The sequence below is a fragment of the Mobula hypostoma genome, chromosome 8 (assembly GCF_963921235.1).
Source record: "Mobula hypostoma chromosome 8, sMobHyp1.1, whole genome shotgun sequence".
Lineage (NCBI taxonomy): Eukaryota > Metazoa > Chordata > Chondrichthyes > Myliobatiformes > Myliobatidae > Mobula > Mobula hypostoma.
The window spans coordinates 49,113,760-49,127,298 of NC_086104.1; the positions used below are offsets into that span (position 1 = coordinate 49,113,760).

Sequence of the window (13,539 nt, forward strand, 5' to 3'; positions counted from 1 at the left end):
CTAGTCGGTTCCTCGACATGTTGGTTCAAAAAACCATCCCGCATACATTCCAAGAAATCCTCTTCCTCAGCACCTATTCTTTTATTTAATTATTTTCTGTAAACAGGATGGGACAAATGAAGGGTCTATATAGTTTAGTGCCAGGAAATGTATTTCTGGGTTGTCTTGATATCAACAGTTTCTTTTTAACAGAAACATTACTTCAGTTATAGCTGGTTTGCCTTCAAATGCATTTAGAGCAGATTTTTATGCTCCCCAGTTGATATTGTAGTATTTTAGGCTACTGATCTGATGTTGGTATAGCAATGTAATGTTGCATTTGGGACCTCATTAACAAATTGTCCAACAACTTCCTCCTCAACCAATAAAGGAAAATAGCAATGGTAGAACCAGAAGAAAATGTGGAAACTGAAGCAAATTAAATTAATAATGAAAAATAATGATAATAGGTAGAATGAAAGGAAATAAATTGTCTTTTTTCTCTCTATATCCAATGATGAAAAAAATTTGAAAAGGGACAAGCAGAAAAAGACATTACTATCAGATTGTGTTTAGGAGTCACTATTGATACTGTATATGAGACTTCAACACGTGAATAACGTGGTAGGTGAGTGAAATGCACAATGATTTTTCACCAATGAAGTATCGTATTAAACTGCATCCTTCATTACCGGAAAAAAATGAAACAGCCAGTTGGTATACCATTCATTATTTTTCACTGAAACAGAACAATAACTGGAGAAATCAAAGGCCATGGTTCTTCTCATTAACTTTCTACTATTCTGAGAATCACATCATATAATCATAATGCAATTATTAACTAATCACAGCAATCAATTGCATTAATTAGTTGATAACAAATCTAGAATAACACCAGGAAATCACCACTGTTGGAGAAATCTGAGAACCATGAAGTGTCCAAGCATGTTACACCTTCAATATGTCATGCTTCATATTACTGTACTAATATACTGCTTCCAAATGTTATTTTACAAAGAAAATCAAACACTAGATTGACAGGGATGTAAAAACTATATAATGATTTACTATTTTAAAGACATAAATGCAAGTTGTTATATATAAAAAAACAAATTTCAGTGATTTAGATGTACAGTGGATTGCAGTTAATTGGGACACACAGGGTCCAGTGCATTTTGACCCAATTACGTGGCTGTCTCAATTAGCCAAAGTTTCATGGAAATAGTTTAAAGAAGACAAACTACTGTTTAAATGAGTAACAAATTATTTAAATGAAATACAGAACAATTTTGAACACTACCAATATTACTACAGTACTACAAAACTGTGTATTAGTTCCTAATAGTTATCGGAGGAATACATATAGTGCATGCTACCGTGTTCTTTTGATTGCCTGTAAATGAACAAAACCAGTGCAGACACCTGGTGCAGGTGATAGACTACATGAGTAGTGTCAAAATTCACCGCTATTTAATTCTGCATCAGTCAACCCAAATGAATAACATAAATAACACAAATCCTTGCAAATGACACTATTTAAAAACTGTTCGCTCTAAGTACGGTGTAGTGTCTAACAGCCACACAAATGCGTGTGACTGATACTAGTTAAAAACTGTTCGGCAAAATTCTCATGTCCCAATTAAGCGGCATATGGCTTAAATAAATAAGGACAGACCAGCTATTTTCTGGATTAGTTTTTGTTCTTTAAGAATTGTCCCAAATAAGTGGCTGCTGCCCCTATTAACCAATGGCCCAATTAACCAGAATCCATTGTATTTTCATTTTCAGTGGGTAACAGTGCACCACACTGACCGCAGCATCAAAATAAGGTACAAGAATCACATTATTGTTTTACTAAATATATTCCAGAAGCAGTATGATAATGGGATTTCCACACAACCAATATTTGTACCCTAGAAATAAACCACAATATTTTAAATGCTGAACTGGATATTACCTCTCCAATTGCCAGTAAACATTCCTTATATTTTTCTATTAATGGAAGTGCATCCTCCAAATCCTGGAAGAAAGTAAATAATGATCTTTAATTAAATAAAAGCACAATAAAGTGATGAGTTCAAAGAAATGACCAAAGATCAGATTATAGACTAATTATGATGATGCTAGGCTTCTATTTTGTCCTGAAAGTTAGGATTACATAATTGCGTGTCCAAATTTTAAACTTACTTTCCAAAGGACCTTGCTGGTACTATGAACTGATAATAACATTGTTAAGATAGGAGGGCATCCACATCTGATTAATAATGCAACAAAAATACTTCTCTTTAACCAATGAGATATTCAAAAATAAACAGAAGAACTAATGAGAGTGTATTATAATGGGTGAATTTAATTTTACACGATATGCAGAAGAAGAAAGGAAAAAAACCTGGAGAACAAAGGTAGGAACAAGACACAAAAGAAGAAAATTAAATCTGACTACATTCACTTAGAGCAAACCATAAATTAAAGGAATAAAACCTCATGCCTGTTTATTTTCAGGCCACAAGAGGTTAACTCTGTCATTTACAATGTTCAAATCTGCTGACAGATGCGAAAAGCAATCCTTTAAAATTATTACATTTAGTCTTAAATAACTGGCCATTGCCTCTCTCTGTACATGAAATTATTGTAAAAATAAGGAAAGTCAAGTGAAGTTTATTGTTATTTAACTACATACACATATATAACATATATAACCATATAATGTATATAGAAGCAAGACGACGTTTCTTCCAAGCAAGGTGTAAAGCACAGTAGTACAATAACACACATAACACATATTAACTTATGAAGGGTAAGGATACAATCTACAGATGAATCACACATAAATAACAAACTAAAGTGCATTAATATTAAATATTGTAAGGTATAGAACAGATTAATCAATGCCACTTCGATGCAGCCGGGAGTTCAGAAGCCGAATGCTCTGGGGGAAGAAACTGTTTCCCATTCTGACCTTTTGTGTTTTTATGTATTGTAGTCTCCTGCCTGATGGTAGAAAGTCAAAAAGGATGCTGGATGGATGGGTGGGACCCTTAATAATACTAAGAGCCCTGCATGTGCAATGCTCCTGATAAATATCCCCGATAATTGGTAGGGAGACCCCTATAATCCTCTCAGTTCTTCTCACAGTTCTTTGTAGGGGATTTCCGGTCCAATGCTCGACTGCTCCCATACCAGATGGAGATGCAACTTGTCAGGACGCTCTCAATGGTGCTCTTGTAAAACACAGTTAAGATGAGCGGGGAGGGAGCCTCGCTTTCTTCAATCTTCTTATGAAGCAGAGCTGCTGCTGTGCCATCTTGTTCGGGGAGATGATATTAAAGGACCAGGTGAGGTCATCTGTGATGTGAACTCCCAGGAACTTGGTGCACTTAACTCTATGGAGGAGTCATGTATTCACAGAGGGGGATGGTTTATCTGCACCTTCCTGATGTCCACAATGATTTCCTTTGTCTTCTCCACATTCAAGCTTAGGTTGTTCCTCTCAAACCAATCCACCAGCTGCTCCACTTCCTCTCTATACTCCGCCTCATCATCGTTCTCATTATCATCCGCAAACTTGATGTCACAGTTTGAGCTGTCATGCGTCAGCAGTGTGCTGAGCACTCAGTCTTGGGGAGCCCCAGTGCTCAACTTAATGGGACGAGAGACATTGCTACCCACACGACTGACTGTGGCCTTACTGTTAAGAAGTCCAGTATCCAACTGCAGAGGGAGGTGTTGAGACCCAGCGAGGACAGTTTCCCCACCAGTTTCTGGGGTACAATGGTATTGAATGCCAAAATGAAGTCTATAAACAGCAGTCTGGCACATGAGACCCCATTTTCCAGCTGGGACAGGACAGAGTGGAGGGCAGAAGCATTGCATCATGCATCATCAGTAGACCGATTCGAGCAATAACCGAACTAGAAAGGGACCAGTGTAGCCGGGAGTAAGGCTTTAATGTGTCCCCCTGACCAGTCACTCAAAGCATTTCATAATGGCTGATGTCAGTGCCATTGGACGACAGTCATTTAGGCAGGTTACTGTCACCTTCTTTGGCGCTGGAATGATGGTTGCCATCTTGAAGACTGAGGGGACATTGGATAGTTCCAGAGAGATGAATATATCCGTTGGCACCTACATCAGCTGAGCTGCACAGTCTTTCAGAACCCAACCTGGTACATTATTGGGCCCCCAGCTTTGTGTGGGTTGACTCTAGCCAGGGTCTTCCTCACCTCAGCTTCAGCTAGGCAGAGAGTCTGTTCCCCTCTGGGGGGGGGGGGGGGAGAAGGGAGGGGTGCCTTCCTTGCCAGCACTTTGTACTGTGCATCAAACCAGGCATAGAAGACATTCAGCCTCTCAGGGAGTGAAGAATCTTGGTCACTGAGGTGCAGGGTAGACTTGTAGTCTATAATCCTCTAAATTCCCTACCACATGTGCCTCGTGTCTCTGGTGCCACAGAAGTGGCTGTAAATTCTCCGAGAATGCTCCCATTTTAAAAAATTTATTCATTTACGACATGTGGTGTCGCCAGTTAAACCAGCATTTATTGCCCATCCTAGTTGCCCTCGAGAAGATGGTGATGAGCTGCTTCCTTGAACTACCGCAGTCCCTGAGGTATAGGTACACCCACAATGCTGTTAGGGAGGGAATTCCATAATTTTGATTCAACGACAATGATGGAATGGCAATATATTTCCAAGTCAGGATGGTGAGTGACTTGGAGGGGGATTTGGGATTTCACCTTCCTGATGGAGTGGGAAAGCACAGTTCTTGCTTCGCTGAGTGCAGTCGCATCTCCTGATCTAAAAGCAGTATCACGATCCCTCAGACCAGCACAGACTTCTTCAGTAAGCCTTGGCTTCTGGTTTCCTTCATTTGTATGTGTTTCATGATGGTAACATTCTCAGTACTGTACACTTCTCTGTGTAGCTGGTCACAGAATCCATATATTCCTCTGTAGTTTGTATTATCAAAGTAGTTCTGCAGAGCAGAGATTGTACTCTCAGGCCAGGTGTTCAGCACCTTTAGAATTGGTTTAACCAGTTTGATCACGGATTTGTATGCTGGAATTAACATTACAAATAAGTGATGTAAGATTTCAGTGTGTGGGTGAGAGACTGCTTTATAGGCACCTGGTATGTTAGTGCAAACCAGCTCTAGTGTATTTTCACCTCTGGAAGCAAAATCAACATGCTGGTAGAATTTAAGCAGGACGTCTTTAGGTTCGCATGGTTAAAATCACCTACAATAATGAAAATACTTTTGGGGTGTTTGGTTTGAAAGCCACCAATGGCGCTGTTGAGCTCTCGCAGTTTCTCACTGGCACCGGATGGGGGCGGGGGGGGGTGCAGAATATATATACACCTATCATCACAATTCTTGTGAACTCCTCAATATATAAAATGGTCTGCACTTCACAAAAATAAACTCAATCATCGGTTAACAATGGGACACCACTGCTAAAGAGTTTGTACACCAGTTCCTATTTATGTAAATACAAAGACAGGTACAAAAGATCTTATCTAATTTGTATCACAGCATCACAATCAGTGGATATTTCTAAACCAACAATCTGGTTTCGTCAATTTTTTGCGCAATATCTAGTATATAATGGCATGATTCAATGTGGTGTACCAACAAAGCTCCTCATTGTTTGTACAGAATACAGCAATCTCATGTCCATAGCCTTGCACTTTGCTTATCTTCCAGAGGTAGACTGATGAACATTTTAATAACATGAGGTGTGTTACAAATCAGGACTTCAATTTACAGTGAATAGAACAGAATATTGTGTAATGAAATTTCAGTCTATTATATTACTCATACAGGACTGAAGAGAACAGCCTATTGTACCTTCTTTATGGAGTAAAATGCACACATTTGTTTGTTCCCTAGAATATGTAAAACTAAATGGAAACTGAAAAGTACCTTTCTGATAGCCATCTTGCCTGTTGGCTAATTAATCCACATAATTAATTTAAACATACTTTGTGATGAGTTAGCACAATGGTATATTAAACAGCTATTGTAAGTTATCCCACGTTGTAGACTAATGGTAAAAAGAATCAAAGAGGATTTGATAAGTATGTATGACAGAGAAGAGAGAAATAAAGAGAAGAGCAATTGAACTAATGATATTGTTCACCTTGGAGATGGCATCGATCCAATGGGCCAAATGGTCTCCATCTGGGTTATTATATGTATACGAAAAGTAGGAGAATTAATTTTAGCTTAAAAATGCATCTTAACATTCCTTTTATTTCATCATGAAAATTGTCACTGAACTTTGCCTTGCGTTACCTCAACAGTGGCACTACGTTGTTCTTGTGATGGATTTACTTGCACTGGATGAACACCAAAACATGGTAGCACAAACCCAGGATATCTGAAAGTAATTATTGTACGTTATTTTATTAAATAAAGATAAGGCACAAAAAGATCAAAATATTTCTTGGAAAGACTCTTATATTCCTGTTGATAGGGTGTCAGTCATTAACTCTGCAAAAATAAGAAGCAGAATTAGGCCATTCAGCCCATCAGGTCTGCTCCACCATTCTATCATGGCTGATTTATTATCTGCCTCAACCACATTCTCCTGCCTTCTTCCTGTAACCTTTGGCACTTACTAATCAAGGACCTATCAACCTCTGCTTTAAATATACCCAATAACTTGGCCTCCACAGCCATCCGTGGCAATGAATTTCACAAATTCACCACTCTGGCTAAAGAAATTCCTTTTCATCTCTGTATTAAATTAACATCCTTATATTCTGAGGCTGTGCGCTCTGGTCCTAGACTTTCCCACAACAGGAAACATCCTTTCTATGTCCATCCTTTCTCGGCCTTTACCCCCTCTTTCTTCCAAATTCCAGCAAGTACATTCTCATTAACTTTCTCTGTCCTAGCACAGGCCTTCTCAAATGTTAACTCTTTCATTCCCAGGATCATTCTCAAGAGTTTGAATGCTCTAGGCCTGTACTCTAGACCCTCTCCTATGCCAGTACATCCTTTCTTAGACTGGGTACCAAAAACTGCTCACCATATTCCAAGTACAGTCTGACAAATGTCTTATAAAGCCTTAAAATTATACAACTTTAATTCATTTTAGTGTTGCCTTAGAAACTGCTATTCAGACATCTTACCTTCAACATTCAAACATTGGCAACACAATCTGTCAATGAGAAGATGTTCTCCTTTGTAAATTGCCTCAGCACTCCCATGTCTTAGTGAGCTGCCACAGTAGTGTAGCAGTTAGCGCAATGCTAAAACCACTTGGGCGTTCTGGAGTTCAGAGTTCAATTCCGGTACCATTCTGTAATCAGTCTTTGTACATCCTCCCCATGGATTGCATGGGTTTTCTCCAGATCCTCTGGTTTCCTCCCATAATCCAAAGTCATGCTGGGTAGGCTAGTTGGTCATTCTAAGTTGTCCCAGGATTAGGTTAAGGTTAATCAGTTTTGTCAAGGGTTGCTGGGGCACCGTCGTTCAAAGGGCCAGAAGGGCCTACTCTGTGCTGTAGTGCGAAATAAAATAAAACATCATATTGGACTAACAAGCCAGGAAAGGTAATTTGACTCAGCAGGTTTAGATCAGATTATGTTTGACATTTCCCTCCTACCTACTTCATCCAACCTGAACCACTTTATTAATTCTTTCCTCATGTCAGCTTCCCCTTTATGCCAGTTTCCTCAACAATTCTATGTGACAGCAAATTCGCTACTCTTTCCATGTGAATGAATCCAAGTCTGTACTATAATATTGGTTCAAGGTTATTTGTTTGAGGTCTGTTACTCCACATATACAGTGCAAAAATATTTAAAATCCATCAAATATGATGTTGGTAAATCACATCCTATCTACTATAAAGTAGGACTGATTAATAATATAACAGATACTTCATAGAGCTCTACTTGAAATGCAAGCTGAGTAGAATTAACGATGAATGTATTCTAGTATTCTCATTTTAAAATGTTGTTTTAATGTACGTCCTGGATTGTATTCAAACAATAAGGATTACATCATCGGATATATCATCAATGTTGATCACATCATGTATGTACCAGTATAGATAATTCCTATTACGTCATTCATTATTGTGCAAGCTCACAAATATATGGGCTGCCTGTAAGAAAGTATATTCTTTAGGTAAGAGTACATGAATTTATAAGGAAGTTTGTGAACTATGCTCAAGGTAGCTAGCATCAGGGTGGAATAAGTCAAGGAAGAATTGTGAGAACAGATTGCTCCAAACAATAATCATCGTTGCTATACACAACTGCACAATAATCAATACTACAGATGTACAAACAGTACCATATGTTTTTCAAATTAAAACATACCTCAAGAGATCTATCATTCATTTTATCAAAAGAACATTCTACCCTACAAAATTATAACTAGGTGTTTTGAGTGAATAATTTTTTTTAAACGCCAGAAAAATACGTTTTTCCTTCCCTAAAATGCACTGATATTTGTTGTGCAATATTCCAGCAACATTTCAAATTATTTCTATGTAATTCTCTTTTGAAATGTAGATATTCTTAGCAAGTTCCGCAATTCCCACTTTTAAAGAAAGCATTCCTTAAATGCCTTCTTAAAAAGTACTAGCAAATGGCTTTCTTCAGCCATGGCAATATTTCTGGTGAAGATATTCCTATAATGCTGTTAGGTAAACAGAATTTGCAAATGGTGTTCTCAGGTGTCTGTTACCCTTTCAGTAGGCTTCTGTGGTACTGTAAAGCTTTGATGAGCGTTGTAATGGATTTTGTTGATATTATATGCATCTGACTAGATCCAGTGATCAACAAAGTAAATGCTCAGCATTATAGATTGGTGTCAATCAAACCAGTTACTTTTCAAGTGTTGTGGGAGCTGCACCTATCCAGTTAATTCTTCACAAAACAAACTTGTGACTTGCAGATAGTGGAAAGACTTAGGAAAGTTGAGAGACAGGTCACTCACCATAGAATACTCAGCCTATGTTCAGGCAGCCACAGTATTTAGGTGACTGTTCCTATCAGTTAAGATTCTGATCAACCCAGAATGTTAATGCTGGGGATTCAAAGATGGCATTGCCATGAAATGTCAAAAATAGAACACAGAACATAGAAAATCTACAGCACATTACAGGCCGTTCGGCCAACCATGTTGTGCCGACTATGTAATCTACTCTAGAAGTTGCTTAGGATTTCTAAAGTAATTCATTTGTTAATACTTGTAATGTTTGATCCTTCCTTTATTCCAACATTTAAGTTTAGATATTATTTTAGCAGGAGGCATTGCTCAATAAAGCACTCTGTTGCTCTCTACCTTGAGAAGTTTGCTTAAACTCTGCCATAACCAAGTAGAATGTTTGCACTTGTTCAAAATGAGTGTCAAGGAAACAAAGGAACTTGAAATTCCAACTAAAGTATTCAAATTGAGATAATATTTTAGGAATGGACGATGAGATTAAACAAAAATAAAGCAAGTTAAAGTTAAAATGGAGGACCTATGAGCAATTAACGATTAAAAGAGATTAAAAGCTTTTATGATGTTAGGTGAAGCAATCAGAAAGACTGTAAATATACTATTTGGAGAAGAATATTGAGGATAACCAAAACCATTGCCATAGATATTTATTTTATGTTTATTAATATTGGGAGACTAACAATTACTTCCCTCGATCACAGGACTCTGCAGAGAGTGGTGCGGACAGCCCAGCGCATCTGCAGGTGTGAACTCCCCACTATTCGGGACATTTACAAAGACAGGTGTGTAAAAAATGGCCTGGAGGATCATTAGGGACCCAAGTCACCCCAACCACAAACTATTCCAGCTGCTACCATCCAGGAAACGGTAGCTCAGCATAAAAGTCAGGACCAACAGGCTCCAGGACAGCTTCTTCCACCAGGCCATCAGACTGATTAATTCATGCTGATACAACTGTATTTCTGTGCTATATTGACGGTCCTGTTGTACATACTATTTATTATAAATTACTATAAATTGCACATTGCACATTTAGACGGAAACCTAACAAGGATTTTTACTCCTCATGTATATGAAGAATGTAAGAATAAAAGTCAATTCAATTATCAATAGTAGATGGTATTGGAAAACCATATACGGCAGGTGCCATCTCTCTGGCCCTACATTTCTCCTTAGAACACCTGGAGAATAAAGATGCATACGTAAGGCTCCTTTTCATTGACTACAGCTCTGCCTTCAATACCATCATTCCAAATAAACTGATTCCTAAGCTCCGGAACCTGGGCCTTAGCATTCAGATCTGCAGCTGGATCTTCAACTTCCTCACAGACAGGACTCAGGCTGTAAAAATAGGGGACAAGCTCTCCTCTACAATCACTCTGAGCACCGGTGCCCCACAAGGCTGTATACTCAGCCCCCTGCTGTACTCACTGTACACCCATGATTGTGTAGCCAAGTTTCCATCGAACTCAATATATAAGTTTGCTGATGACACAACAATTGTAGGCCGTATCTCAGGTAATGATGAGTTTGAGTACAGAAAGGAAATTAAGAACCTGGTGGCATGGTGTGAAGACAATAACCTATCCCTCAACATCAGCAAGACGAAGGAATTGCTTGTTGACTTCAGAAGGAGTAGCGGACCACACGACCCAATTTACATTGGTGGTATGCAAGTGGAACAGGTCAAAAGCTTTAAGTTCCTCGGGGTCAATATCACAAATGACCTGACTTGGTCCAACCAAGTAGAGTCCACTGCCAAAAAGGCCCACCAGCACCTTTACTTCCTGAGAAAACTAAAGAAATTTGGCCTGTCCCCTAAAACCCTCACTAATTTTTATAGATGCACCATAGAAAGCATTCTTCTAGGGTGCATTTCAACCTGGTATGGAAGTTCTCCTGTCCAAGACTGGAAGAAGCTGCAGAAGATCGTGAACATGGTGCAGCACATCACACAAACCAATCTTCTGTCCTTGCACTCACTTCACACCACACGCTGTCGGAGCAGTGCTGCCAGGATAATCTAGGACACGACCCACCCAGTCAACACACTTTTCGTCCCTCTTCCCCCCAGGAGAAGGCTCAGGAGCTTGAAGACTCGTACGGCCAGATTTGGGAACAGCTTCTTTCCAACTGTGATAAGACTGCTGAACGGATCCTGACCTGGATCTGGGCCGTACCCTCCAAATATCCGGACCTACCTCTCGGTTTTTTTTTTGCACTACCTTACTTCCCATTTTTCTATTTTCTATTTATGATTTATAATTTAAATTTTTAATATTTACTATCAATTTGTAATCCAGGGAGCGGGAAGCGCAGAATCAAATATCGCTGTGATGATTGTACATTCTCGTATCATTTGTTTGGCAACAATAAAGTACAAAGTATAAAGTATATAGATAGAACCACATCAATGAATACTTCTCGTCAGTATCTACCATGAAGAAGGACATAGAAGCTGCTGAGTTCAGGAAGAGAACAGTGATATCCTGAAGAATATCAGCATCTTGAAGAAGGAGGTGGCTATGGTCTTGAAGCACATGAAGATGGATAAATCCCAAAGTTTCGCTTGATAGGCTAGTACATAACATTAGAATACATGGATAAGACATGGACTTGGTGGTAGTGGTAATGGAGAGCTGTTTTTTGGATTGGATATATGTAACCAATGGAATGCCACAGGGATCTGTGCTGGTCTTTTATTGTTCATCATATAAAATAATGATGTGGAAGGAAATATAGGTGGCATGATTAGTGAGTTTACAAATGACACCAAAATGGGTTGTACAATGCACATTGAAGCAGCTTCTCCAAGGTCACAATAAAACCTAGAATGGGAAAGGGAATAGCTGATACATTTTGTGAAGTTAAACTAGGCCAGCATATACACAATTTACGTCAGGGACCTGGGGAGGGAACAGCAAGACATTTGGGCATAAGAGCATAGTTCCCTGAAAGTGGCAACAAGGGTAGGCAATGTGGTCAAGAAACTGTTATGACATTTTTGCCTTCCATGATAAACACATTGAGCGTAGGAGTTAGCATACTATGTTATAGTTGTTCCAATTGTTGGTTAGGCCATATGTTGTGAGTTATGTACAGATCTGGTTGTCAGGCTACAGTAATGATGTGATTAAGCTAGAGATGTTGCAGAAAAGTTTTGAAGAAATGATGTTGGGACTAGAGGTCCTGAGTTATAAGGAGAAATTGAATAGGCTGAGGCTGCATTCCCTGGAGAAAAGGAGGCTGAGGGCAACTTTATAGGTTTATAAAATTATAAGGGTCATATTATGTAGGTTATAAGCAGTTCTGAATTTCATAAAATTATAAGGGACATAGATTGGATAGATAGTCACAGTCTTTTACCTAGGTAAGGCACAGGTTTAAAGTGAGAGGTGTTATTACAGGCAGGTATTTTTTACAATGTTTAAAAGACATTTGGACAGGTTCATCGATAGGAAAGGTATATATGGATCTGGGATTTTATACAGATAGGCATCTTGGTCGGAATAAGTGAACCAGGCAAAGGACCTGTTTTTATGCGAGATACCTTTAAGAGTCCAATTAATTTGACAGCAAATATTCCATAAAAAATCCTGAGGAGCATGGTGAAATAAATGATTTTTCAGGTAAATGGACAATATGAAGAAATACTGAGTAAAACTGACCAAAAGAATACTGACTAATGTCCATGCCTGGTGTTGTTAGACAATGTCAGCAACAGAGAACAGTTTACAACACAATGAGTAAGACTGCCATTGTGGTAAACATGATAGATGCAGACAGGCTGTCACCTCAAATCTGGGCATCCATGAAATACTGTAGGTCACTGCGTTACTTGGCCCAGTATATTTTTCACTCTACCATTGGTGTTAGGCAATGTTAAGTGGGGATTACAGAACAGAAAACCAGACATCCTTCAAGATGAGATGCCAGTATCAAAATATTGCAATAATCAACTAAAATGCAAAGCAGCATGGAATAGAAAGAGCTGTGCGATCACATTATCTAGAAATTAGATCAATGCTCAGCAATTCTAAATGAAGGTGGACAATTAAATGGCTAATTGTTGTGCCTGCATTGCCACAAATAGACAAATTTCACAGCTTATGTCAGTGATGATAATCCTGATTCTAATTATCTTCATCCTCAATGACAGTGGAGATCCGATCATGAGTGCTAAGGGAAAGGCTAAAGTACTTATAAACATCTTTATCCAGAAAAGCTAAGTATATGATGAATTTGCCTTTGTTTCTCTCCCATCAAAGAAGCAGACAGTCAATTCAGATTGTGACGTCAAGAAAAGGTAGACAGCACTGGATACGAGATCAGACAACAACCTACTGTAATGCTCTGAAATTTGCGGCATCTCTAGCCAAGCTCCAATAATCAACAACATTTACCTAGCAAAGCAGAAGATTCCCTATTTACTCTTTTTCCACAAATAGAACAAAATCCAATCTGGTCTTATCAACCAATTGTTTATTGATTTAGCCGCCTCTCATTAATGCTCACATATATAGTGTAGTCACTGAATCTAAACGATGGAGCTGGAATACTCTTAGCAAAAGCATGCTGAAGTACAATGAGACCATTGTC

General features: G+C 38.7%; 1 protein-coding gene across 4 annotated transcripts in view; it reads right to left on the reverse strand.

Annotated features, from left to right (window-relative positions):
* The window catches only part of LOC134350523 (putative deoxyribonuclease TATDN3), a 96,353-nt gene that overhangs the window by 45,904 nt on the left and 36,910 nt on the right, over positions 1 to 13,539 (reverse strand). For all 4 annotated transcript variants that reach the window (XM_063055810.1, XM_063055808.1, XM_063055812.1 and 1 more), the window contains exons 4-5: positions 6,271 to 6,355; positions 1,937 to 1,999 (exon numbers count right to left, since the gene is read on the reverse strand). In XM_063055810.1, the coding sequence (XP_062911880.1) occupies positions 1,937 to 1,999; positions 6,271 to 6,355 (148 nt within the window). The remainder of the gene's footprint in view (positions 1 to 1,936; positions 2,000 to 6,270; positions 6,356 to 13,539) is intronic.